Source organism: Myotis brandtii, unplaced genomic scaffold (assembly GCF_000412655.1).
Source record: "Myotis brandtii unplaced genomic scaffold, ASM41265v1 scaffold17, whole genome shotgun sequence".
Taxonomy (NCBI): Eukaryota; Metazoa; Chordata; class Mammalia; order Chiroptera; family Vespertilionidae; genus Myotis; species Myotis brandtii.
In genome coordinates this window covers 2,415,439-2,442,420 of record NW_005356259.1, presented here as the reverse complement: position 1 = coordinate 2,442,420, position 26,982 = coordinate 2,415,439, and the positions used below count along the sequence as shown (strand labels likewise).

At 37.9% G+C, this 26,982-nt stretch overlaps 1 protein-coding gene across 2 annotated transcripts in view; it reads right to left on the bottom strand.

Annotated features, from left to right (window-relative positions):
* Window positions 1–26,982, bottom strand: part of ORC5 (origin recognition complex, subunit 5) — a 128,831-nt gene that overhangs the window by 97,211 nt on the left and 4,638 nt on the right. For both annotated transcript variants that reach the window (XM_014536955.1, XM_014536956.1), the window contains exons 4-9: window positions 25,958–26,032; window positions 21,998–22,109; window positions 15,861–15,991; window positions 8,404–8,452; window positions 8,231–8,321; window positions 1,571–1,623 (exon numbers count right to left, since the gene is read on the bottom strand). In XM_014536955.1, the coding sequence (XP_014392441.1) occupies window positions 1,571–1,623; window positions 8,231–8,321; window positions 8,404–8,452; window positions 15,861–15,991; window positions 21,998–22,109; window positions 25,958–26,032 (511 nt within the window). The remainder of the gene's footprint in view (window positions 1–1,570; window positions 1,624–8,230; window positions 8,322–8,403; window positions 8,453–15,860; window positions 15,992–21,997; window positions 22,110–25,957; window positions 26,033–26,982) is intronic.

Below are 26,982 nucleotides of genomic sequence, written 5' to 3'. Positions count from 1 at the left end.
CCAAGCGGCAGGCGGCCAGGGAGGAGCCTGAATCGGGGCCAGGCGCCACTCGGGCTCATCCCGGCCTGCTGGCGCCTGCGGCTACAGCTCGGTAGTACTACTGCGGAGCTGGGAAAGGCTCCCACCATAGCAGCTGCACTCGCCAGCCGTGAGCCCGCTTCAGGCTGAGCAGCACACCCCCTGTGGGAGTGCACTGACCACCAGGGGGCAGCTCCTGCATTGAGCGTCTGCCCCCTGGTGGTCAGTGAGCATCATAGCAACCAGTCAGTAAGTTTAAAAAATAACAAATGTATTTAAAACTAGAAGCCTGATGCACGAAATTCATGCATGGGTAGGCTCCCTAGACCTGGCCGGTGATCAGGGCCGATCTGTGGGGGGAGGCCTCCCCGCCCCTGCTGGCACCTGCCTTGGCTGGCCTGGGGCCTGTGGGCTGGGGGCAGCTCCTGTGTTAAGTGCCTGCCCCTGGTGGTCAGTGCGCGTCATAGCAACCAGTCGTTCCACCAGTGGTTCTGCCATTTGGTCGATTTGCATATTGGGCTTTTATTATATAGGATTGAACAGTTAATTATACTAAAATTATATTTCTTACCAAGCTATATTGTTCACTGAAAGAGCCATGTCTAATTTTTCCTTTTTTTTTTCTTTTTTTATCTGAGTGCCTTTCACAAATGAAATAACTGAATGAATGGATAAATAAAACAACTGGGTCACTCAGGCAGCACTGATTTTTACAAGGAAATAAGGAATCTGATAGTTAATGAAAATACAGTATATGTCAGACACTGTGCTAGGTACTTTACTTAAGCATCTCTGAATTTGCTATAACTTAAAGCTAGATATTCTTCCCATTTTTTAGATGAGGACACTAAGTTGGACTCAAGATCACACAGTTAGGGAGTAATGTCAACCAATTATTGTAGATTTTCTAACTCTAACATCTATTTCTTTCCATTAAAACACACAACTAAAAATCACTTGTATAGCATCAGGAGCACTGAGAAACCAAAACAGGCAAAACAGAATCTCAGCACCATTTCATTTCATTTCATACCAGTTCCCCCAACTACTAGGCACTGATCTATTTTTTAAATAATATTTTAAGTATCTGCTTATTTTTTAAGTAAAAGCTGTTCTATTGGGATAAATCCAAAGTAATAATTTCTTTAAAGAAAACAAAAGCACAAAGCTTTTAAAACATAGTCAACTGAAATGTATCCTACAAACTGGGTTAACATAAATTTGAATTTTATTCATTAAAACTCATGAAATACATACATACTGAGATGAAATTATGTAATGTAATTGTTTTAACAAAAGCATTTAATAAAATAAAAACTGCTTGATTTTCACATGATACAATCCAACATTCAGAAAACTGGTATACAAACTTTACTTCCTCATATTAGAGTTTCACTTAAAGGAAAATCAATTAAAATATCACTATAGCTTAAAAAGTAAATTTATTTTTATAACACTACTGATTAATGTTATCTGTGGTATTAACTTTAGTATCTTAATTATTAGTAATAAAATAGGGTTTCTGGTAACTGTCTCAATACTTCCTTCATACCTTCCAGTTGTCCTGGATCTGTGTCATCTTTCTGTAGCTTTTCCCATTGTGAACTAAAAGAAAACAGAAATTAAGGGTTTGAAAAAATACTACATCAAAATACCATACTTAAAACAGAGTCCTAGAAAAACTAAAATTTATTATTGACAAAATAAATTCAATTTCCCTATAAACAAGACAATATATATATGCAATATACATGTTTATACTCTATGGAATCATAAAGTGTACATTAGAACAATGTATCTTATATATCAACTAGAGGCCCAGTGCACGAAATTCAAGCACAGGTAGGGTCCCTAGGTCTGGCTGGCGATCAGGGCCACCAGGGCCTCCCTTCCCCAGAATCCAGCTGCAGGCAAGTGCCTTACTTCGTTCTGTGCCGCCCCCTGGTGGTCAGTGCACATCGTAGCGAGCGATCGAACTCCCGGTTGAACTCCCAAGGGGACAATTTGCATATTAGGCTTTTATATATATAGATTTCCAAATGTTAATTTTCTTAAGTCTCTTTTCCTCTGATCACAATTGTAAAGCTATCAAAAAGTACCAACAAACAAATAATATCATCTGTCATTCAATAAAACTCCCAATGTTCCAGTTACCATATGAGATAAAATTGTTATACACTATTTCTAAACTCAGTAACAATATCTTAACACATTGCAGACCAGTAGTTTTATTGCTAGCTTTACCCAGGGGCCAGATAAGTTTCTATTGAACGAGTACAATAGAATGTTAAATGCACGCTTTAAAATTAAATACCCATTGCATTTTGAAGTTATTTATTACATGTTCTTACAAGCTAATATCTTTTTAAAGAATTCTCGTGCCCTAACTGGTTTGGCTCAGTGGATAGAGCGTCGGCCTGCGGACTGAATGGTCCCAGGTTCGATTCTGGTCAAAAGCATGTACTTTGGTTGCAGGCACATTCCCAGTAGGGGATTGCAGGAGGCAGCTGATCGATGTTTCTTTCTCATCGATATTTCTAACTATCTATCCCTCTCCCTTCCTCTCTGTAAAAAATCAATAAAATATATCTATATAATAAAAGCCAAACTGACGATTACGGCGGAATGACCAGAATGACTGGTCGCTATGATGTGCAATGCAGGAGCTGCCCCTGATGGTCAGTGCGCTCCCACAGGGGAAGCACCACTCAGCCAGAAGCCAGGCTCATGTCTGGCGAGCACAGCTGAGGTGGTGGGAGCTTCTTCTACCTCCGTGGCAGTGCTTAGGAGCAGCGAGCCGAGTGGTGAGCCGAGCGGTAAGGAGTGAGGGATGCCGGATTGTGAGAGGGATATCCGACTGCAGGCTTAGGCCCGATCCCCCCGGACTGCTAGCTTAGGCCCGATCCCCGGTGGGACTGGGTCTTAGTTGGCAGGCGGACATCCCCCAAGTAGTCCCAGACTGTGAGAGGGTTCAGGCCAGTCTGAGGGACCCCTCTGTCCCCAGTGCACGAATTTCGTGCACCAGGCCTCTTAAATAAATAAATAAATAAATAAATAAATAAATAAATAAATCCTGGTGGTCAGTGCGCTCCCACAGGGGAAGCGGCACTCAGCCAGAAGCCAGGCTCATGTCTGGCGAGCACAGCTGAGGTGGTGGAAGCCTCTTCCACCTCCGTGGCAGTGCTTAGGAGCAGCAAGCCGAGTGGTGAGCCGAGCGGTAAGGAGTGAGGGATGCCGGATTGTGAGAGGGATATCCGACTGCAGGCTTAGGCCCAATCCCCCTGGACTGCTAGCTTAGGCCCGATCCCTGGGGGGACTGGGTCTTAGCCGGCAGGCAGACATCCCCCAAGTGGCCCCAGACTGTGAGAAGGTTCAGGCCAGTCTGAGGGACCCCTCTGTCCCCAGTGCACGAATTTCGTGCACCGGGCCTCTAATATATATATATAAAGAATTCTCGTGATTGGCCACAAGCCTTAGAACAGAAAACATGCGAATTCTCATGATCTGTCCACAATGTGTTAAAATAAGTATCACTGTATCAGAAAACCAAGGCCTACAAGTTAAGTTGCCCCAGGATACTCAGTCAGTCAGTACTGGAGCTAAGAACTGAAGCCTTGTAGATATCTGCAGAGTTCATGGTATTTCAATGGTCCCACTCTGATCTTACTTGTAATGAAAACTATTCAACAGCCCCAAATATTAAGACTATGAAGTAATTATGATATGTCAAATCAAATTCATAAGGAACACACCATAGTGTAAATACTGTCCTGGAAGACCAAAGTTTTAGCTCTATGACCTTGAATAAATCAATAACCTTCTCATCAAAAAATAAGGCAATTAGCCCTGGCCAGTGTGGCTCAGTTGGTTGGAGCGTCATGCCATACACCAAAAGGTACCAGTTTGATCCCCAGTTGGGGAGTGTGTGGGAGGCAATCTATCCATCTCTTTCTCTCGCTCTCCCTCCCTTCCCCTCTTAAAAAAAAAAAAAAGCATGTCCTCAGGTGACAAAAAAAATAAGGTAATTAGATGCAATCAATGATCTGTAAGGACCCTCTCCAGCTCTAAGTCTCTTAAAAAGCTCTTAAAAATGCTAATTTAAAAGTAAATGCCAGATCAGAACAATTAAATATATTAAATCAAAATATATATTTTTTCAAATCTATAAGCATAGTTGAAAATTCTGGGAATACAGCAAGTAGGAAATTTTGATAGGCTACTAGTAACCTATGGGAAGAGCAAACCTAGTCTTAACAAGCTGACTTTCAAAATAGAGCATTTAGAGTTGATGGTGCTTCAGACTAGAAGGCATTTTCACATTCCTTTGAGATAGTTTAAAGTCATAAGATTTTCTTATATAGTACTTACCCGTTTAATGTTATTATTTAACTCTCAAAGGACAACCAGGGAAAAACTGACCATCTTTAATGGGAAAAGAAGAGACTATAATATTTACTAAATGTTTACTATGAACCATATCCCTTAATATATCCCTTTTATTACTCATAAACTGTATTTCTTTTCTTTTTTTACAAATGGCAAAACTGAGTCAAAGAGGTTAACTAATTTGCAAAGGCTGCAAGCCTCTAAGTCAGTGGTTCTCAACCTGTGGGTCTCGACCCCTTTGGCAGTAGAATGACCCTTTCACAGGGGTCGCCTAAGACCATCCTGCATATCAGATATTTACATTACGATTCATAACAGTAGCAACATTACAGTTATGAAGTAGCAACAAAAATAATTTTATGGCTGGGTCACAACATGAGGAACTGTATTTAAAGGGCCAGAAGGTTGAGAACCACTGCTCTAAGTGGTGGAACCAACGTTTCAATTGAGATCTGCCTGACTAAAACGTCATTCCATGTTCTAAATAAATATCAATTTCCAGAAATGAGTCAGAGTCACAGTAGTTGTATTAATTGCCACAGAATAGGCTAGAATTTTAAGATAAACCAGGTTGAATTCATATTTCATAATTGTACAAACTGCTTATAAAAGTTATATAAAACATACATTTCAACAAAAACAGCTTAAGTCAGGATCTAGCCTTCTATGACTTTATTCTGCTTATCCCAAGTATTTAATCTCAATTAGGAAATATGATATATGTGGTTATTATTTTTTAATTTAGTAAAATTTATTTTACATAGGTGAAGGGGGTCAAGGATATTGGAGGGGGGAGAAATGAACGAATCATTTAACTTGTAGCAATTTGAGCACTTTCAAATGGATAAGTAGATATCACCAATCTTAGAATGCTATTTCTCTACTATACTACTGCAAAGTCTTACTGCTCCTTTATGCCACATTGTGAGAAAAAAGGGAGGGCATCTATCTATATTATAAAAGGCATGTGGCCCTAACGCTGTAATGACCAAACACTGGCGCGGGTGGGTGGGGCTGCGAGCACGGTGAGGCCACGCTGGTGGGCAGGGACATGTGATTTCGCACGCTGGGCTTGTAGTCCTATATAATAAAAACCCAGGGGCCAAACAGTGTAACGACCAGAACGACCGGTCAACCAGTTGCTATGACGCACACTGACCACCAAGGGGCAGACGCTCAATGCAGGAGCTGCCCCCTGGTAGTCAGTGCGCTCCCACAGTGGGAGCACCCCTTGACTAACTGGGATGAGTGGGTGCTTCCACAGCAGGCCAATCCCCTAGGCCACACCCCCATCAGTGCATGAATCCCATGCACTGGGCCTCTAGTATATATGTAAAAGCCTAAGCAATTGTTCGACCAGTCGCTATGATGTGCAATGACCACCAGGGGGCAGACACTCCGACTGGGAGCTAAGACACACACTGACCACCAAGGTGCAGATGCTCAACGCAGGAGCTGCAGAGCTGTGGTGACTTTGCAGCTGTGGTTCTCGGGTGATGCACCGGAACCAGAAAGGAGGGATCCCTATTCCGGGGTGTGTCACACGAGAACTGCCCTCTCACAATCTGGTAATCCTCGTCGGAGAGCTGGTTTCAGCCCGATCCCTGCAGGACAGGCCGAGCAACCCCACCGGTGCACGAATCCGGGCACCAGATTTCGCACGCTGGGCTTCTAGTCCTATATAATAAAAATCCAGGGGCCAAACAGTGTAACGACCAGAATGACCAGTAAACCAGTTGCTATGACGCACACTGACCACCAAGGGGCAGACGCTCAATGCAGGAGCTGCCCCCTGGTAGTCAGTGCGCTCCCACTGTGGGAGCACCCCTCGACTAACTGGGATAAGTGGGCGCTTCCGCAGTGGGCCAATCCCCTAGGCCACACCCCCCATCAGTGCATGAATCCCATGCACTGGGCCTCTAATATATATGTAAAAGCCTAAGCAATTGTTCGACCAGTAGCTATGATGTGCAATGACCACCAGGGGGCAGACACTCCGACTGGGAGCTAAGATGCACAATGACAATGACCACCAAGGTGCAGATGCTCAACGCAGGAGCTGCAGAGCTGTGGTGACTTTGCAGCTGTGGTTCTCGGGTGATGCACCGGAACCAGAAAGGAGGGATCCCTATTCCGGGGTGTGTCACACGAGAACTGCCCTCTCACAATCTGGTAATCCTCGTCGGAGAGCTGGTTTCAGCCCGATCCCTGCAGGACAGGCCGAGCAACCCCACCGGTGCACGAATCCGGGCACCAGGCCTCTAGTTATATATAATATGACTAGAAAAGTAACCACTTGGAGTAAAAATGCAAACTATCCTAACAACCAACAATTTTTTTCAAAAATGACTAAGAAAATGATTACTAAAGGAATTTAGCAAATTAACACGACAAAGTTAATAAAACAAATATACTTTATATCAATAAATACAAATGGGTGTAAGTCACTCATTAAAAAAAAAGGTTTTCAAAATGCTTCAATTAGGCAGGAGGTCAGATTAGCAATGCTTATTTCTGTGCTCTATACCTTTCTGTGAAAAAAACATATTACAGACCATATATTAATTGCAAAGGGAAGTAGCACGACCACCAGGGGGCAGACACTCCGACTGGGAGCTAAGATGCACAATGACCACCAAGGTGCAGATGCTCAACGCAGGAGCTGCAGAGCTGCGGTGACTTTGCAGCTGTGGTTCTTGGGTGATGCACCGGAACCAGAAAGGAGGGAGCCCGATTCCGGGGTGTGTCACACAAGAACCGCCCTCTCACAATCTGGGAATCCTCAGGGGATGTCGGAGAGCTGGTTTCGGCCCGATCCCTGCAGGCCAGGCCAAGGAACCCCACTGCAGGACAGGCCGAGCAACCCCACCGGTGCACGAATCCGGGCACCAGGCCTCTAGTTATATATAATATGACTAGAAAAGTAACCACTTGGAGTAAAAATGCAAACTATCCTAACAACCAACAATTTTTTTCAAAAATGACAAAGAAAATGATTATTAAAGGAATTTAGCAAATTAACACGACAAAGTTAATAAAACAAATATACTTTATATCAATAAATACAAATGGGTGTAAGTCACTCATTAAAAAAAAAGGTTTTCAAAATGCTTCAATTAGGCAGGAGGTCAGATTAGCAATGCTTATTTCTGTGCTCTATACCTTTCTGTGAAAAAAACATATTACAGACCATATATTAATTGCAAAGGGAAGTAGCACACATATGTACATATTTGAAATTTTTTTTAAAGATACAGAGAAATATATATATATATGCAGAGGATAGACCAGAAATTATATGTTGTTAGAAAGAGTGAAAAGGGTAAAGATGGGTGTGAGACCGGGAATCAAACCATGACCATGCCCAGCCATGCCAGCTGGGCAGGACTGGCATTTTTAAGTGACTTGCTCAGACCCCATAAGACAAAAAATGGCTGAGCTGGAAATCAAAACCATGTACTTCCCACTACACTATGTGCCACCCTATCACCTGAGCAGTTTCATTACTATGAAATTCTAATAAAAGACAAATGTAGATTTGATTTGATTTACATATTTCTTTAATAATCAAATTTTCATACCATTCAAATATCTCACATAAATATATTTTTAAAAGGCTAAAATTGATTTTGTTGTACCTACCCAGATATTTTACATTTTGCAATTGTTCCAAAGTGTGTAGCATTCTGGTTAAAAATTGTCTGTCCTTCCCCAAAAATCAAGAAGTAATTCAAACCTCTAGTTTTTTCCAATGTGAAGAAGGTGAAGGAAAACTGTACAATAACTAACCAAATAAAAGACATAAACATACTAAACAAAAAGTTACCTTGATATTTCCCTGAGATAAACAGTCTGCATGGCTTTCTTCAAATGAGGTTCGATATTTCTCCAGAGTTTGCGAGTATCACGTTCACCTGCTACCCAAAATGAAGAAAATTTCAATAATTTAGAGCTTATAAAAAGTTTTTTTAAAGTTAATAGATAAAATTATATAGTTACCTTCTCCTTTAACCACGGGTTCACAATATTTAGGAAAATTAAGTACTGCCTAGAAACAAAGAAAAATAGTAGTTATCTACCACAATTACAAATTATTTTTCAGGTAAAAATCTTCAACTATTCAAGCAATTTTACTGTGATTTAATTTCTCAGGTAAAATGTTATTAAAGCTTATTACTACACCTAGAGGCCCGGTGCATGAAATTCATGCACTGAGGACTGGGGTGGGGGTGGGGAAGTCCCTCAGCCCAGATTGCGAGAGGGCGCAGGCCAGGCCGAGGGACCCACTGGTGCATGATTGGGGCCAGGGAAAGATGCGAGAGGTTAGCCAGCTGGGGATCGGCTGTACCCCAGCAGCAAGCTAACCTACCGGTTGGAGCGTCTACCCCCTGGTGGTCAGTGCATGTCATAGCAAGCAATTGAGTGGCCTTAGCATACCATTAGCATATTACACCTTGATTGGTTGAATGACCGACCGGACGACCAGACACAGCATATTAGGCTTTTATTATATAGGATAAAACAGCAAATATCAATAGTAGTAGTAAAACAATATGAAAAATATTCCTTAATTGGCTAAATCCTGCCCATTAGCCCCTAGATATAAAGTAATACAACAAAGCATAATTTGTAATTTTAAGTTATAATGTTCAAAGAAACATAAAACACAAAGAAAATACCCCTAGCCCAAAGAATTAACCTGTTAATTTCCAAAGTCTGATCATTCTCACAAATTAAACATCTAGTGCAGTACAACTCAAACTATTTCGACTGCCAGCACTGCCTGAGATTGTTACAAATCCAAGTTCTTAGCATCCTCCAAGGCACACTTGGTCAGAATCCTGAGGATGAGACCCAAGAATCTATGTTTTAACAATCTCACTAGGAATTCTACGTATCCTAAAGTCTGAGAAGCAATGATTAATCATAATCACTTAGTAGTTTTCCATGAATCCACATTGAATTCTACTGAAAGGTAGTTTAAGCAAATTGAGTACATGTAATTGTTCAAACACAGTCTCTATATTTAAGTACACCTATAAAAGTGAGCCCTTACTAACAAGTGGAATTTTAAAAACAAAATATTTGTCAAATACAAAATACTTTTCACAACTTTGACTATTAACATTCAAATATGCTCTCCAATGTTATGCCCACTTCTCCTGTGTTAATCCTCAAATATAGGCAAATTCCCACTTGATTGTATTGGAGTTATACACAACAAATCTAAATTCAAGCCCACTAGTATTTTAAACTACCCAGAGAGTAAAAATACATATAAAGGCTACTAACAAAATCACAAAAATAATTCCAAAGCCCAATCAGAAATAATTTTAGATGATTTTTTTATATTATAAATTTTCACAACCATTGTACATTCTCCCATATAACTTCCTATTATTCATTACCACTTAAGTATATAATTTACTCTTAACTAATCTCATCAATGTAAAGGGAAGGGAGGAGAGGCATAACTTTATTAAAAAATGACCAATTGCTCAGGGAACACTAGTATTCCTAATAACAGAAGAAGCGTAATTATCAACAGCTAATTATAACCACCTGTTACCTCATTCTTGACAACTAAATTTTCATTATGCCCATTTATCAGCTGAAGGAAGAGAAGAAAAATATAATTTGCCTACAGGCACACAGAGATTCCACTGCCTGAATTATGATTGTGGATCTGAGATGTTCTGGGAATTTACTTCCAAACCAATAAGGATGCCATGTTATCAAAGCCTGATTCTGGTGAAACAGAAAATACACACATCCCTAGTTTTATTGCACTTCACAGGTGTTGTGTTTTTTACAAATTGAAAGTAAGACTCTCTACCAGTAAAAAAGTTACAACTTGACTTATCGTGATACTTGCTTTACTGCAATACTTAATTACTAGAGGCCCAATGCACGAAATTTGTGCACGGGGGGAGGAAGTGTGTGTGTGTGTGTGTGTGTGTGTGTGTGTGTGTGTCCCTACGCCCAGCCTACACCCTCTCCAATCTTGGACCGTTGCTGGCTCCCAACCACTCGCCTGCCTGCCTGCCTGCTTGTCCCTAACTGCTTCTGCCTGCCAACCTGACCACCCCCTAACCACTCCCCTGCCAGCCTGATCAACACCAAACTGCTTCCCTGCTGGCCCGATTACCCCTAACTGCCCTCCCCTGCTGGCCTGGTCCCCCCTAACTGGCCTCCCCTGCCAACCTGATTGCCCCTAACTGGCCTCCCCTGTAGGCCTATTTGCCCCCAACTGCTCTCCCCTGCTGGCCTGGTTGCCCACAACTGCCCTCTCCTGCCGGCCATCTTGTGTCCACATGGGGGTGCCTGCCCTCCCCTGCAGGCCTGGTCCCTCCCACCTGCCCTCCCCTGCAGGCCTGATCGCGCACAACTGCCCTCTCCTGCCGGCCATCTTGTGTCCACATGGGGGTGGCCATCTTGTGTGTTGGAGTGATGGTCAATTTGCATATTACCTCTTTATTATATAGGATGGTGATCTGAAACCCAACCTGTATACCTGTATTTCGCTTATACAGCAAAGAAAAACTTGCATTACTTTAAGAAACAAAACAATCCATGATGAATACTGAGTAGGTTGCCACAAAATAGGATAGGCAATTTGGGAAGCTTTTCCAACTTCTCAGTGATTTTCAGAAAGACTTCACTGTTGCATTTGAAATAATTTGTTAGAAAATAACCTGATACCTGTACATTGTAATAAGCAGAATTGTAAGATACACCCCAAGACTCCTGGCCGCTAGAGTACACACACCTCTGTTATTCAATGAAACACTAACTTAGGCACTGCTATGAGGGATTTTGTAGATGCAATTAATTCCCTAAAAACTATACTATTTATGGGAGAGTTAAAGTAAGGAGATATCAGATAAGTCTGCCCTATCACAGGAGCCCTTTAAAAGCAAAGTTTCCTCTGGCTGGTCACAGAAGTCAGAGATTCGGTATAAAAGGATTCAACATGCCCTTGCTGGCAGGTAGATGGAGAGGGCCACGTGGAAAAAAATGTGGGTGGGCTCTAGGAGGCCTGAGAGAGACAAACAAGGAAACTTGGGACCTCACTGTTACAACCAAGAGGAACTCAATTCTATCAACAACCTAAAAGAGCTTGGAAGTGGTTTTTCCCCAGAGCCTCGAGATGAGAATTTAGTTCAACCAAAACTTTAATTTAGCCTGGTGATATCCTCAGCACAGAAGCCAGCAACACAGTGTCTGGATTTCTGACCTACAGAACTATGAGATAATAAATTTGTGTTGTTGTAAGCCACTAAATCGGTGGTAATTTATTTTGCAGCAATAGAAAACTAATATATACAATGAAGTATAAGTATAAAAACATATTCCATGGCCAAGTACAAGTAATTTCTAAACTTTTTTGCCTTTTTTAGAATACCTACATTTTATTTCAAAAACATTAGCAGGACAAAGATCAGAACTGAGGACATTTACATTAACATTAATTTATAGAAATTTTCATCAAGCAATGAGGCCTTACTCTGTGCCAGATCTTACTATTCTAAGTGCTCTATATGCATTAATGTATTCAATCCTTCAAATGATGTTATGAAGTAGACATTATTATTCCCATTTTACAGAAAAGTTAAAGCTTTAAATATCTGATTTCCATTTCTTTAATCAGCCAGAGAAAACTCGCCCTTCTAAAGGACTCATGTGATTAGATGAGAACCACCTTGATATTGCTGTCAGGATATCCTGAAGCCAGATGACATGAAAAAATAAATAAGTTGAAATTCAGATGAGGAATAAGCTATTTACAAGGATTCAAAGTGCCTCCACACAAAATACACAATTACCAAGGAAACACCACCTTAATCAAACAATCAAAGTAACATGAAAAAATAAATAAGTTGAAATTCAGATGAGGAATAAGCTATTTACAAGGATTCAAAGTGCCTCCACACAAAATACACATTAATTACCAAGGAAACATCACCTTAATCAAACAATCAAAGTGAACATTATCAGTAATAAGATAAAATCAAATCTTGTAACCTGACAGGATGCAATGAGAACACTGCATCATTTCTGTGATATTTCTGTCAGATACTCAACCTAAATCTACTCATGAAGAAACATTAAACAAATTGAACAAATAGCCTACAATCTTCAAAGGTCTTAAGATCATGAAAGTCAAAGAGTGAGAAACTGTTCCAGATGAAAGTTCAAGAGCAATGACAACTAATTGCAATATGTGATTCTGAACTGAATTCTTTTGCTCTGAAGTATATTATTGGAATAACTGGCCAATCTTGATAGGGTCTGAGTATCAGATCGAAGCAATAAATCAATTTTCTAATTTTGATGGTTGTACTGTGGTTTTGTAAAAGAATGTCTTTGTAGAAACTGCCCACTAAGATTCAGGGTGATCAAGTCACAAACTTACTCTCAAGTGTTTAGGAGGAAAAGAGGGAAAGTTCACTATATTTGCAATTTTTCTATAAATTAAAATTGCTTCCAAAATCTACACTAATAAAAGAGAAAGATGCAAATTGACTATACCTTTGCAACACCCACCAGCCAATCAGGAGTATGCAAATTAACCCAACAAAGATGGTGGGTTAATTTGCATACACAGGCACTAAGTGGCCGGGGGTGGGTCGGGACGCTTGCCTTTGGCACTGCCCCAGCTGCTCTGGGCCTCTGGGCAGCATGGAAGGCGGAAAGGCGGCTCTGGGCCGAGTGAAGTCGGTGCCGGCAGCCAGGGGAAGGAAGGCCCATTCCTGCACGAATCTTCGTGCATTGAGCCTCTAGTTTTAAAATAAAATTTAAAAACATCCAATACTCTCACCTTCTTGTAAATACCATATATAAAAAATAATCAAACTATTAGCATGTCAGTACCAATGAATGTGACTCTGATACAAAAAGAATTCTTAATTATCCAAGGCCATAAATAAAAGCACCCTGTAAAAGCTGTCTTAAACACCACTTTGTTTATTCCATGTCTACAGACTATGTAACTTTTAAGAATATGCCACAGCTACATTTAACATGGATGAATATACCAAGTAAAATGTTGGGCAAAAGTACATAGATTAAAAAAGAAAAGAAAAAAAGAACACATTCTGTATGTTTTCATTTAAAGAAAGTTCAAAAACAAACAAACCTAATCTTTGAAATAAGAACAGTGATTACTTCAGAAGGAAAGAAGAGGCAGAAATTGGGAGGAAGCATGAAGTAGGCTCCTGAGATGCTGGTAATTTTCTACTGTTTGACCTAAATTATATTTACAGAAGTGTTTTCACTCTGTGATAATACATTGGAATACATATTTATGGTTTCTGTGCTTTTCTTTAGGTATAGTGTACTTTAATCAAAAGCTAAGAAAAAATAAAAGAAATACAAAGCTAACTAGATTATTTGTCCTAATTAAACACTCCACCTCTCCCTTAAGTACCCATAACCAAAGAACAGCTCTTATCTGTGAAAAAGTCATCCTCATCCATAAAGCAATCAGTTTCTATCTATCTATATAAAAGCCTAATATGCAAAGTGTCCCCTCAGGAGTTTGATCGACTGGGAGTTCGATCGCTCACTATGATGTGTGCTGACCACCAGGGGCGGCACAGAATGAGGGAAGGCCCTGGAGGGCAGCCAGCAGCTGGGGAAGGGAGGCCAGGGCCGGTGGCCAGTGGCCGGCAGCCAGCAGCTGCTAGGGAACCTACCCATGCATGAATTTTGTGCACTGGGCCTCCTAAGGATATAAAAGATTGGTGAAGGACACCATTCACCCAGCTATCTGTCAGATTAACTCTGACAGTCAATAGGATGACAACTCTTCTGCCTCAGACTTCATATGACTTCAATCTCTGATACAAACCTACAGTAGGTATTAGCAGTCTCCATACTTGGGCTCTGGTTTATGTTCTTGCAGATCTCAATCTATTTTTAAGCCCATAAACTTTTGCTCAGCAGAAGAAAGCAAACTAAAATTAACAGATCACCAACAGGTTATCAGGCATTTTACATGTATTCCTTTCTTTTTACTTCACAAAATTCCTTTGAAATAAGTATTATATATACTTAACACAAGAGAAAACTCATGTTCAAAAAGGTTAGGTAATTTGGTCAAGATCACAGAGCTGGCAAAGGAAGAAGTTTCTTCATCTGTAAAATGAGGATTCATGACAGTACCTTCCTTCATAGGGTTGTTGTAAAAATTAATTAATTGAACTAATAATGGAAAAAAGGTTCATAACAGTGCCTGGCACACAGGACATACTCAATCAAGGCTGGATCTTATTTGAGAAGTTAACACAGTATAATAGTTGTGAGCATATGCTATCGAGCCAGACACCATAGTTCTTTACTCATAAAATGTTACAATCTTTTTAATTTTAGTTCTCAGGGACCATTTTTTCCTATTATACAATCACATGGCAAATAAGCAAAAGTAACTACTATGTACCGAAACACATTATTATATACTGTCTTTATGAATCCACTGATAGCTGAAGGACAGATATGCAACCATTTCAGAACAATCTCTTCCTCATCAAAAAACAGTTTAAAAATACATGAAAAAATTTGAAATCTAAGAATGTCATGATACCATTTGAAGTAGTCAGAGATTACCTTGAGTTGGTCAGTTGCATGTGAGAGAGCTAAGTTATGAGTGAGGCATCAAAAGTCTTCCTGTACATTATGCAGCTTTTCTGTGCCAGATCCTTCTCTGCCCTGCTGCCTAATACCCACTCCTCCCATTCTTCAACATCCAGGAGCCATCCACCTAGCCCCATGCTAAAAAATAAAATCAAAACCCCAGAAAATGCTGGGTCCTGGCTATAAAAAGCAGCTATGCTACTTTATTAAAATAATTCGCCAATTATCAATGATCCTCTCAGAAATTATTTGTATTTTAAAAGAATATTTATTCACCCGGCTGGCGTGGCTCAGTGGTTGAGTGTCGACCTATGAACCAGGAAGTCATGGTTCAACTCCCGGTCAGGGCACATGCCTGGGTTGCAGGCTTGATGCTCAGTAGGGGCGTGCAGGAGGCAGCTCAATGATTCTTCTCTCTCATCACTGATGTTCCCATCTGTCTCTCCCTCTCCCTTCCTCTCTGAAATCAATAAAAAAAATTTAAGTGTCTGTTAAGTTTTTATACCTTTCTGTTACTCTTCATTTTTATTTTAACAGAGTTCTAAATTTTCTACAATTAGAAAAAAAAAAAAGAAGGGGCAAAAACACTCCCAAGGCCAAGTGAAAAGACCTAAGTAAAGATAAATGAAAGTTTTCTAATCGGTTCAAAATTTGTACTAATCCACAGACTTCTTCCATTTTATGGTGTATTAGCCTCAAAGGGCCAAATCAAAATTTCCATAATAAATTGTTAGCTTCCAACCTATCCCACATCATTTCTACATGGAAAAATATTAAAAGGCATACTTTTTTTTTTTTTTTTAAGCAGAATGCTCACTCACCAGATGTCTGAGCTCTTTCAAATCCCGGCAGACAGTGTAGAAAACGCCAAGAAGAATATTAATGTAAGCAGCATAGAAATCAGCTGAATATTCTGGAGGATGATCGTGGGACAGGATCTTTTGAAGGTTCCCTGTTCCCAGGACACAAATGAACGTAGAATGATTAATACAGCACCCTATTTATATCTTCCAACATTTTATAACAAAGGTTTAAAATAGCAATAATTAAAGAATAAAACTATTACAAGATTTTAAAAGTAATACAAAAGTTGAAACTGAGGTAAAAACAATTATAAATCTAATGTTCTAAAAAAATTAAATGTTGCTTAACACAAATATTAAACAATGACATCTAAAGAAAATTTCAAGATCCTTATTACTGGCAAAATCATTATCAGAGACAAAAAATAACATAGATTCTATTTTCTTTTCCTGCCTATTAAGTATATCAACTTGCAAAAACAAAAAGGGGCACTACATAAACTAGGGCTACTACCACCACACTGGAAAATGCTCAGTTTTTTATAAATTAAAAGAATTTATAAATATTTTAATGAAAGTCATCATACTTTGTCATTCCCCTTTTGAAAAAATGTTTTCTTCCTACAATCTTGGCATCTTTATTTCTCTTCTATCTTAAAGTCTTTATACAATATCATATATTCAGAGTCCCTAAACTTATATTTAATCTTGCTAGAAATATCGTATTGTAGAAACAGTTATAGAGAAACAATCACCTATTATTCAAAATTTCCCAGTTACAGTAATGAATCCTTATTGCAATTCCCTCTGACTTCTTGGTGCAATGGTTTCTTTACACTTCTCAGTTAAGAGCCTTTTGAATATGACTTATACTTTAAACACAGTTCCACAGGGTTCAAGACTTTTGCAATACTTACAAGTAAAAACTCTTTTAGGATGTTCTGATCATGTCAATTTCCTTATTTAACGTTCTGATTAAATGAGCATTTTTACCATAGCTACTGTGACATTTAACAACAGCTCCTGACTGTAAGCACTCTCTTATTCTCTTGTTCCTCACAATAAGTTAGATACAGGTATGAGATCAAACAATTTATGTGGATTATCAACAGATGTTCATAAACAGAAATTTAGAAGTAGCTATCTCCAGGGGATCTTTTAAACAGGGCAGTTGATCCAAAAAAATATTTTTTTCAAAGTCTAGTTTTAGGTTTAGAATATTATCATGAACAGGTTCCAGACGGAAGACGGTTACTTGATTTGCATTTTTATGTCACAACTACCAAAAAAAAAATACACAAAAGTCAAAACTTGACTTTGGAGTCTATGTATTTTTATATTCTAATAGCAAAATTTAAATGTAATGTCACTAAGCTTTTTTTTTTAAACTATGCATGAGAAAATATTTGATACACAGAAAATGTCCAAAGGTCCAAACTTGGAGATAAAGATATTTTTATATGAAAGTCACCAAATAACTGGATAGATGGAAGGAGAGGGAAGGAAGGCAGGAAAGAAAGGATAAACTGTCAGATAGATGAACATACTTATGCAAAAAAGACGGTCTATACGTATATGGATAAGGAAATTTGGAAAACAATTAAGTCTCCAGTCCTGATGAAAGTCTTAAAAGAATTAGAATTCTTACTGTGTTGCTGTAAAAGTAAACCAGCTGCTCAGTTATAGACTGCAGACAAAATCCCAGAGTACAACTCTAAGTAAGCCAAGCCAGCTCAAAGGATCAAGACTAGTCAAATTTATTAAAAAATATTTCATCTCTACAGGATGCTAAAAACTGCATTAAGAGGTAGTAAATAAAAGAAATGAAAAACCATTTGACTGGTCTTCTGGTGCCTTAAAATTTCACTATCAAAGTATGAACTAATACTCAAGAACTCAAAAGGAATTTCTGCTCCCAGTCATGAGAAAGTAAGAGGATTCAGAAATACTACCCACTAATAAATTAACTAAATCCTAGACAAAATATAGAAAACAACTATTTTTAGACATCATATAATAGGCACTATAGGGCTGTGATACCTGAGAAAAGGGAACCAAATGAGTCCCATCGTCAGCCTGTCTTTCTAGCTAGAGGTAATTTCAAAAGAAGTCCATTCATCTCACTGAGTTAAAGAGACAGAGATGAGAGTAGAAGGACCTAAGGCAGCTAGCATTTGCAGGGCAGAGAACATAAGAGAGCTATGTAAGAAAGAGCTCCAGAAATCTGCATAGGGGTTCCCCTTGAGTCTTGGCTGAATACCAATCTGTATATGAAAAGAGTAATACCCCCTAAGGACAAGAACAACTTCTGGGGGAAAACAATTATTGGAGAGCTGTAAGTCAAGCAGTTCCCAGAGTACACACATGTGAATCATTCATGTTGCCACCTATAGAAGGGAGAAACTCTGCTGAATACATGGGGCATGTAGCAGAGATCCCAGAAGGGCTATATCTTTAAAAATGGAGCTAAAATTAGCAGTGGAATAAAGGCTACTCAAGATCCTATCTCCAAAAAAAGCTTTAGAATGGCCTTAAAAGCATCATATATAGATAGCTTCAAGTTTAAATGCTTACCAGAAAAAAGTCCAACATGCAATAAAAAACACAATATCAATCAAAAATTCCTAAACACATGAAGAAGCATAATGAATACCCATAATAGAGAAAAATTAGTCAAGAGAAACAAACCCATAATAAATGAGGTAATAGAATTAGTAGACAAGGGCATTCAAACTAATAAATATGCTCATATGCTCAAGGATATAAAGGAAAACAAAAGCATAATGAGATATGAAAAGAATGAATGGGATTAACTGCAGATCTGACACACGAAAAAAAAGATCAGTGAACTTTTAAAGACACAGAAACAAAAACTATCCCAAATAAAACAGAGAAAAAATATTTAAAATTTAAAAAAATAGAAATTCAGTTGGGCCCTGGCCAGTACTGCTCAATGGTTAGAGCGTGGGCCTGAACACTAGAGGGTCGCAGTTCAATTCTCTGTCAAGGGCACATACATGGGCTGCAGGTTGAATACCCGACCGGGTCTGGGCATGTATGGAAGGCAACCAATCAATGTCTCTCTCTCTCACAATGATGATTTTTTCTCTCTCTCTTGCTCTCCCCTTACTCCCTTCCTTTCACTCGCTCTAAAAATCAATGAAAGCCCTAGTTAGCTGGTTTGGCTCAGCGGATAGCTGTCAGCCTGTGGACCAAAGGGTCCCAGGTTTGATTCCAGTCAAGGGCACGTACCTCGGTTGCAGGCTCCTCCCTGGCCAGGCCCTGGTCGGGGCACATGCAGGAGGCAACCAGTCAATGTGTTTCCCTCACATCAATGTTTATCTGTCTTTCCCTCTCTTTTACACTTTCCCTAAAAATCAATGGAAAAATATCCTCGGGTGAGGATTAATAAAAAATAAAGTAAAAAATAAAAATAAATAAAAATCAATGAAAAAATATCCTCCAGTGAGGATAAAAAATTCAGTTGGACAAAATCAAGTGGTCTAAGATACATATAGTTCACTCCCAGAAAAAAGGAAGAATGGCTAAGTTTTTTAAGAACTAATGGCTGAAAAATTTCCTAAATTGATGAAACTATACATTTATATATCCAAGAAGCTCAATAAATCTCAAGTAAAATAAACAACAAAAGACATTTTTCCTTGTCTTATTTCTTTGAAGCCCAAATAATAAAGTATTATTGAGATTATAGTAAATATAGAAGAAAAATGTTGGACAATAATGGCATAAAGGTGGTGAGAAAATTATGTCACTGAGATTTTCAAATTGTTATTATTAAAGCATAACTTATGCTGACTGATACAATAACTAAACCAAAAACCTGATCAACTGCATTATAATCTACCTGAAGAAAAGATAAAATGCATTTCCAAAAGCTGAATAATCTTCATGTGACAGAGATCAAAAAACAACAATTCCAAATTGTGATCCAGTGTCACTGCTGAGTGGAGAGGGTGCCCTCAATATCAGACACCATATTCCTAAAGATGACATATGTATCAAATCATAACTAGATGATTTAACCACTAAGATTATCTTCCTGCCCTGGTTCCATGCTTACTCATTCTAACTCCAATTTGACTTATCAATTAATGCTTCCTTTCTGAAAGCCTTTTTGTGTGATTATGGTATTTTTGCTTAAAAAAAAAATTCAATGTACTGGTAAAAGGCACTTGAATTTAATAATCAGATTAAATTTAGCTCTAGTTTTTATATATTTTCAAATATCTAATATCTCACACTTTCTAAAATTGTCAAGATCACTTTAGTTCAGTGGTTCTCAACCTTCTGGCCCTTTAAATACAGTTCCTCATGTTGTGACCCCAACCATAAAATTATTTTCGTTGCTACTTCATAACTGTAATGTTGCTACTGTTATGAATCGTAATGTAAATATCTGATATGCATGATGGTCTTAGGCGACCCCTGTGAAAGGGTCTTTCGACCGCCAAAGTGGTCGCGACCCACAGGTTAAGAACCACTGCTTTAATTAATTATGTCCTTAAATTAGCTCCATCTATGCTACTTTGTACCTTTTCATGTTTTAAAATTTTAATTAAATTCTATAATTCATTATACCATACTTTAATCTAACTTCACTACAATGTAGAAAACCAGGATTTTTTTATAATCTTAAATTTCTAAATAATTTTTCAATACTGAAGGCTAAAATGGGTCATGAAAACATTTAACTTCAGTGATGACATAGCTACAAAGAAAACTTTTTAATTAAATCCTTTGATTTATTCTTTTCTTCCTACCCATTTCTCTTCTCCTTATTTTGTGATTTTCATGAAAGAGAACCTATTGAAAATAAGGACTCCTTGCATCTATTTTGGGGTTCTTTTAAAAAATATATTTTTATTGATTTCAGAGAGGAAGGGAGAGGGAGAGAGAGAAACATCAATGATGAGAGAGAATCATTGATTGGCTGCCTCCTGCATGCCTCACATTGGGGATCAAACCCACAATTGAACCGTGACCTCCTGGTTCATAGGTCAATGCTCAACCACAGAGCCAGCCAGCCTATTTTGGGTTTCTTTCAAAAAAAAAAAAATATATATATATATCACTTAATTAACACTGGAGGTGTTTTTTTATGGTGTTTTTTTTATTGCTGTTCTTGTGAAAATAAGCAAAAATGTGTTGATTTTAACAATGAATATTTACAGCTGATTAGTTCAGAAGGATAGTGTTGATGAGACCAAAGTCAAGGAATGCCATTTTTTCAGAGTGTGCTAACCACCTTATGCTTCACAGTTACAATCTATGAATCAGAAATATTGTGTCTGTATAGTGACATCACAGTATTAATTTATAAAACTATTCAAGAATACAAAAAGCTTTTGTTTTCTTCCAAAGATAAAACCATTAGGATCTATGAAGTTTAAGATTAAAGATAAACCAAAAAGAAATAAATACAAGGGCTAGTAATTGGTACTCCAAGAGTTACAGTAATAAAAATGAGATTTACAAAATCAAAAATACATCTCACACAGTACTTAGGGCAACTTCATGGTAAATAAAGATTTCAATACAATTTTAATGTGCTTTGCCAACCTAGTCTGATTTTTGAATGGATACTACAAATGCAATAGATACATCTGTTTTGTTGTTGTAAATTCTCACCAGATGATGTTTTTCCATTGATATTTAGAGAGAGTGGAAGGGAGGGGGAGAGACAGAGAGAGAGAGAAACATCAATGTGACAGAGACACATAGATTGGTTGTCTCCCGCACATGCCCTGACCAGGGCCAGGGATCGAGCCTGCAACCAAGGCACATGCCCTTGAATCGAACCTGGGACCCTTCAGTCCACGAACTATCCACTGAGCCAAACCTGCTAGGGCAATATATACATCTTAATGTACTAGCTAAAAAATGTAAAAACAAACCATTAGCACAAATATGTGAGAAGTGCTTATTAAAAAAATATTAGTAATTACATAAAAATAACTCCTCAGAGTTCCAAAATAAAACCTCTATAAATGCAGAAAGACAAGCAACATTTTGAGATTGGATGTAAACTTTAACAGATTAAGACATGAGAGTATTCCCATTTAAACATGCTAGCTTAATCTTCCACAGACTATTTTACTGAATATCACTTGTCAAAACAATGTTTTAAAATTTACCTATGCTATAATCAGGGAAATACAAGACAAATGGTTCAAAGCATCCAGTATTTGGACGGAATTTTTCCCAAATAATTTCACTGAGAAAGATAACAGTCACATTTCTGTCAGTCTGTAAAAGAAAAAAGTAATAAAATTAACTTTGCATTTAAAAATCTTAATCAGAGCAATTCCATTTGAATCTTTCTTTCAAATAAATCGAACAAAGTTCCAACATGTAACAAATTATTTGCATATTAACACACCATATTTAGAAAACCTAATCAAGGAGTTCATCTACTTGCAAATTTTTATACATAATTACATGGGAATTTCCATAAAACTTTTAGGTTAATCAGCATTTCAGTTATCCATGAATGCTAGTTTATAGAAATTAAGAAACATATGCATAAATAGTTAAGACAAAACCTTTTTATGGGAATTTTCGAAGAAATCATTAGCTTTCAATTAATAAACAATCAAAAAAGGCAAAACTTAACATCTCTCATCATTAAAATGGCTACAGTAATTCAGAAAAAAAGAAATATGAGTTGAAGAAAAACAGATTAAGCCATATTATGTAACCACATATTACTGTCAGAAAAACCTAAAAGTTGTTTTAAAGAATATTTTCACACAAATTATTAAAATTGCCTTTGCATATACAAAAACACAAACAACTATGATATAAAACACCACTGTTAAGTAAACAGATACCTTCTGAAGTATATTTAGAAATTATAATTAGTATACAAAAAGAACACTGAGAACAGCCCACTGTGTGTGTTATCCTTCTACAAAGTGGCCACAAATGCCTTATGCATGCTAGCTAGAATTTATCTGTAGATACCTCTGCATTCTCAACACAAATTTTAATTTTTCCCATATTCTTTTTGACATCTCCCAAGTTGACAAGCAGCTTCAACAGCAATTCTCTTTTCTGGTAGAGTGGAAATTGCTGTGCATCTTTTAATTTTCTTCAGTTTCCATAATTAAAACTAAAACAAAAGTGAAAGCTGTTTTGTTCTATAACTATTCTTAGAACACTATCTCACAAATTATACTATACTTTGATAGTGATTTACTTTTTATTGATTCCTATATTCATTCCTCCCCCGTTAATCCTCACCTGAGGATATTTTCCCATTGATTTTTAGAGAGACTGGAAGGGGGAAGAGTCAGAGAAGAGAGAAACATCTATGTGAGAGAAACACATTGATTGGTTGCCTCCTGCACGTGCCCTGACCAGGGCTGGGGAAAAAGCCTGCAACAGAAGTACCTGCCCTTGATCAGAATTGAACCCAGGACTCTTCCACTGATACTCTATCCACTGAGACAAACTGGCTAAGGCTTGATTCCTATCTTATGTATAATCTTATATTCCAATTTTCATTATTTAGAAAAAATCATTTTGGCTAACAAAAGCAGCTAAGTTCAATAAATTAATAATTCCACAAAAATTTAGCATGTTTATGAAAGAAAGAAAAATATTTTTACTTTCAAATGCTATTTTTATCTTATAAACGCATTAATTTTTAAGAATCCTTGAATTTATTTCTATAGGGATAAAAAAAGCATGCTCTAAACACAATCTTGATTCAAAGCATTGAGTTGTTTTTGCTTTAAAATGATTATTCAAAAGCATTTTATAAAATCAGTTAAAAAGCATTTTATAAAATCAGTTTAAAATATTGAGATTAAAAAATTGTATTTGTCAGCATGAAAGGATTTTAAATTGGTAATGTTCTCATCTGTTCATCTGAAAGTACTTCAATATACAATACCCATTCAGTTTACTCAAATATTTAATATAAAAACTGGGAAATGCTTTTGCTATATTTCTCTGAAATGAAATACATTTTTTTAAAAAAATCAAGCATGTTTTCAGAAATGTCAAATAGCGATTATCTTTTCTGATAGATGAACATTACTGTGCATCTTTTCATTTCCTTCAGTTTATTTAATTAAAACTAAAACAAAAGTGAAAGGCCTAACTGCTGTGAAGGGAAGCATAATCACCATTACTGAACATGAGGGGGAAAATGGGGTAAGCTATACTGGAAAGGCAAGAGACAGCAGGAATGCACTCTGGATACCAGACAGGGAGTTCTAGACCAAAGCAATGGGAAATATTGGATGTGGATGCAAACACAACAAAATAATAAAAGACAGGAGACATCTGCTCACACAGGATGGGTCCCTAATCTCAGCGGTAAAACGCCAAGAATTAATCAAACTGGGAAAGGCTGGACTGTGTGAGGAAACTTCCAGAATAGGCCACCAAGAACTATAGTTAATTTCCTCCTGTCCTCTCCAGATTGGCCTAGAATACTATTACTAACTGTGAATTTTAGGATTCAGCCTTAGGCTGAATTTCAGTGGCATTTGGAAAGTTTCTCTGTACTTGTAGCAGTTTCTCAAATGTGAGTAATATATTTAACTTTATAAGGTGGAAATGCTCTAAGCACTATCTCCCCAAATACTTAATTTTCGTTATAATGTTACTTAATACTTAAATAATACAGATATAAAACTAGGTAAATATAAACTATTTATGCTCAAAGCACTTAGAAAAATATAAAATCAGCCTGGCCGGTGTAGGTCAGTGGTTGAGCACGAACCAGGAGGTCATGGTTTGATTCCCCGTCAGGGCACATGCCAGTGTTGTGGGCTCGATCCTCAGCAGGGAGTGTGCAGGAGACAGCCGATCAATGATTCTCTCTCATCATTGATGTTTCTATCCCTCTCCCTTCCTCTCTCTGAAATCAATAAAAACATTAGAAAGAAGGAAAATATAAAATCAACATAAATGTGTAAGTTAGTGAAAAACTTAGAAAAGCAAAAAAATTTAAACTGACATTAACTGAATATGATAAATAATACTGTTTGTTCAAACTAAATCTTTGCTCGTTTTGTGAACACGATTCCAATAGGAACCAGCAAGTTCTTCTGAGTTGAGCATTCCTATATAACTGGTATTGGTGAACAATGAATTTTCTCACCAATTTTCCTTACTTAAACTATTGTAAAATCCTGTTTTTTGCAATAATATTTGGCTTTCACCCGACACATATGCACATGAAAAAAGATGCCTGCTCTTTATGTAGGCCATGGCCCTTAGAATAGTATTACTATTCAGTGCCAACATAATTGTAAATTAAATACAAAGCTGGTTCTAACACTGAGTGACCATGATACTGAACTCAAGGTGATCCAGACTAGACATAGAATTCTTTTTTTAAATTACTGAAATGAAAAGAAACTTTTAAAATTCTTGCAGGAAGTTCCAAGTCAAGTCCACTGCCATTTAGCAAACACCTAAAATCTTTTACTAGAAGGCAGTGTTAGTCACAATTAGAAATAAAAAGCTTAAAGTGAAGTTATCAAGTCACAAATTGCTTTAACTTTGAAAAAACATTAATTTCACTCATAATAGAGAAATGCAAATATATTAAGACTAGAGGCCAGGTGCATGAATTTGTGCACAGGTGGGGTTCCTCAGCCTGGCCAGCAATTGGAGCCAATGGGGGGAAGGAGGGGGCCGGCTGGCCAGAGGGAGGGACCACAGGAGGTTGGCCAGCCAGGGGAAGGGTCCACAGGAGGTTGGCTGGCCACGGGGGTTAGGGACTGAGGGAGGTTGGCTGGCCAGCCCTCCCCCAATCGGGGCTGATTAGGAGGGCCAGCCAGCTGGAGGGAGAAACCACAAGAGGTTGGCCGACCCGAGGGGGGAGAGGGGGCGGGGATCATGAGAGGTTGGCTGTGGGAGTGCACTGACCACCTGGGGGCAGCTCCTGCATTGAGCATCTGCCCTCTCGTGGTCAGTGTGCATCATAGCAACTGGTCAACCGGTCATTTGGTCGCTTAGGCTTTTATATATATATAGATGTCATTTCTCACCTATCAGATTGGCAAAAGGAAAAAAGTTGACAATACAGTCCATTGATTAGGCAATAGAGGAAAAAGATCTCAAACATTACTTACCAATTCTTGTAACCTAAGAAACCCAGGCAAAATATTCGCTTCCATATCTCTTAGATATTCTGCTTTATCTAGAACCTTATTAAAAAAAATGTAGGATCAATCAATTTGCAAAGCCCTTTACAAAACATTTACCATTATGTTACATATATTATAAAGATTGATAATGTACAATTCAAGACTTGAATTTGCCATGTAGAAAAGAAAAAATTTAATTTTTGCTATTTACATTTGTAGAAGACATTTTAAATAGGTAAAATAAGTTAAAAAATAGACTATTTATGACATATTTTAACTCAAATTTCTAAATAGAAAATGAGTCATTTTGACCTACATTAAAAAGGTTTATTTTACAGGTATACTATAAAAAAGATAAGGATGCAAGATGCTCTAAGGACATTTTCTTAGGTTCCTAAGAAATACAATCATGTGCATTTTTTATTCCATTTGATAAAAAGATAAATGTCTACCATGAAGCAAAAACTACAGCTCTTTCTGACCCAAGCAAGAGAGAGACAGAAAATTCTGAATTTCATCACGTAAGACTTTTTTCTTTCCCAATATATTTTTATTTCAGAGAGGAAGGGAGTGGGAGAGAGATAGAAACATCAGTGATGACAGAAAATCATTGATTGGCTGCCTCCAGCACACCTCACACTGGGGATTGAGCCTGCAACCTGGGCATGTGCCCTGATCGGGAATTGAACCCTGACCTCCTGGTTCATAGGTTGACGCTCAACCACTGAGCAACCTCAGCCGGGCTATCATGTGAAATTTTTATTGCGTGAACTTTAACTACATGCTAAATCCTGTTTAACTGGCAAAGGGATCATGTTAAAAAAGATAAAATTTTTGATCAGTATGAAGACAATGCTATTGGGACTGTTGTTTTTTTAAGGTACTTATTTTTTAGAGATATATAGTATATACACTATATAGAGAGAAAAGTACATGTATAAAGTTTTAAGAATGACATATATGTGATATACATATATAGCAGATATATGTAAAGTAGATATAGTATATAT